The sequence below is a fragment of the Sardina pilchardus genome, chromosome 17 (assembly GCF_963854185.1).
Source record: "Sardina pilchardus chromosome 17, fSarPil1.1, whole genome shotgun sequence".
Lineage (NCBI taxonomy): Eukaryota > Metazoa > Chordata > Actinopteri > Clupeiformes > Clupeidae > Sardina > Sardina pilchardus.
The window spans coordinates 32100402-32102901 of record NC_085010.1 but is presented as its reverse complement, the minus strand read 5'-3'; the positions used below and the strand labels follow the sequence as shown (position 1 = coordinate 32102901).

The 2500-nt window shown below is 44.4% G+C and overlaps 1 protein-coding gene across 1 annotated transcript in view; it reads left to right on the top strand.

The window, feature by feature from the left end:
* The window catches only part of wnk1b (WNK lysine deficient protein kinase 1b), a gene marked incomplete in the record, with an annotated part of 113102 nt that overhangs the window by 98193 nt on the left and 12409 nt on the right, over positions 1-2500 (top strand). Inside the window, 1 exon segment of the mRNA XM_062518228.1 lies at positions 198-721. Within this exon segment, the coding sequence (XP_062374212.1) occupies positions 198-721 (524 nt within the window).

The following is a 2500-nucleotide window of genomic DNA, read 5'->3' as shown; positions in this document are numbered from 1 at the left end:
CACACACACACACACACTCTTGCACATACACAGTCTTACCCACATGCTCACTGACATACACACACACATGCTCATGATGACACTGAAGCTAACTTACTCTCTTCAAGCACACACACACACACACACACACACACACACACACACACTCACACTGCTTGGTCAGGAGTCAGTGCAGCATGTTGTGTTTCCTCCCTCAGGTGTCCGTGGCAACAGAGGAGGGTGTGTCTCAGCTCCCGCCCAGCTCGGCTGACTCCTCCTCCACAACGTCCTGCTCCTCCTCTTCCTCCTCCTCCTCCTCCTCCTCCTCTTCCTCCTCCTCGCTGTCCAGCCCTGAGCACACGCTGCACAAGTACTCGTCTCTGCGGCCGCTGCCCAGTGTGGACGTGGTGGACGGAGTGTGTCCTCACACACACACACACACACACACACACACGCCGCCCCCCGCACAGCCCCCCACCACCACCATCGGCCGTTTCCAGGTGACCTCCTCGGCCGGCGACACGCGGGTCGGACGCTTCTCCGTCAGCCGCAGCCAAGACGAGGTCGTCGCCCCGGCAACCGCCTCGCCCCACGCCCAGGAGCCGCCGCTGTCGCTAGGCAACGGACCGCCCCTGCCCAGCCCCGAGGGGAGGAGCCTCAACAACTCGTACCTGAGCAGCGACAACGACTCGGAGATGGAGGACGAGGACTTCAAGAGAGAGATCAGCCGTCTCAGAGAGAAGTAGGCACACACACACACACACACACACACACACACACACACACACACACACACACACACACACATACCCACACCCATACACACACACACACACCCATACACACACACACACACACACACACACACTAGGGGTGCAACGGGTCATCATTGATCCGTGATCCGTTCGGATCAGTATCTTCGGTTCGGCACACACATGATCCGCGGATTGATTTATAATAATTATTAATAACTAGAAATGCAGTTCCAAGGAATTACCAGTGCATGAAAATGCAAAAAAAATGTATAGATAGATAATGTAGATGTGGTTACTAAGGTGTAGCTAGGGTAAACATGGTGGTTGCATAGTTTAAAGAGAGTTGATAGTGTTAAGGTAGACATTTTAAAGCTTAAACATTCCTGTTCTAACTTAACTAATGATTTCTCACAGGTATTCTAAAATGTGAACTATGCTAACAATGATAACCAGGTTGATTGGTTTACTTGGCTAATGATTTCTAACAGTTATTGTAAAAATGCTAGCTATGTTAACAGTGCTAACCAGGTTGATAAGATAACTTAGCAGATGATTTCTAGCAGTAATGCTAAAAATGCTAACTATGCTAACAATGCTAACCAAGTTGATAAGCTAACTTAGCTAATCATTTTTAGCAGTTATGCTAAAAATAGTTATGCTAAAAATGCTAACTATGGTAACAATGCTAACCAGGTTGATTAGCTAACTTAGCTAATCATTTTTAGCAGTTATGCTAACAATGCTAACTATGCTAACAATGTTAACTATGTTAACAATGCTAACTAGGTTGATTAGCTAACTTAGCTAATCATTTCTAGCAGCTATGCTAAAAATGCTAACTATGATAACTAGCTAACTTGCTACTGAGGACTTCTATTTTGAAACATTTGTTGATAGGGTATCCATGGCTGCCACTATCAGGAATAAAGAAGTTACTGTAGTAAAATCATGTTGGTTGCTATGGAAACGGTCATAAACGCTTAATTTTAATGGTTGCTATGTTGGTTGCTAGGTACATGGAGGTATCATGTAGTTGACTGGAGGCATAGTTGAAGATAACTGACAGTTGGAATGGTTGACAGTTAAATAGTTGAGTAGTTTCAATGGTTGAATGATTTAATAGTGTATTATTGCAGTGAGGACTTTTATTTTGAAACAGTTGTGGAAAGAGAGTTTAACAGGATATGTAGTCTTCACAGAGAGATTGTATGCTTAAAGCCTCAGAGAGAGAGGGCTGCTGCAGGTGGGGCTTGCCACCTGGCATAAGATTCTAATGGCTTAACGACCCGATTGTGATGTCATAGAGGCCAATGTTAAGTCTATGGGGAAATTTTTAATAGTTTTTAATTTATAGTTTAAAAAGTATAAAAGTTACAAAGTTGAAAAATACATAGCAGCATTCCCCTATTTAAGACCTACGTTGCGACGTTTGAATGAAGTTTCTAAGTTAAACGGTTCAAGCTGAATAGAAAAAATGAGAATAATAAGAAGAAGCCTAGGAAGAACAGTATAGTGCATTTTCATGCACTATAATAATGTCCGTGTGTTCTTTTGAAGTAACATGCGTGTCCACAAGGCATGCTTCTAGTCCCTCCCTGCTCTGCTCCCCTAGCCTGCCTGCGCGTCTTTTCTGCTCTCACACACGTTATTAGCGGTCATGCCAACCAGCAATACATGGCTGCTAGTTTAAGTGCTGATGTGGCTGCATAGCAGCAACACAATAATAGCCTAATATCAAGTTTGTTTGTGCACACTTACATCTCAAG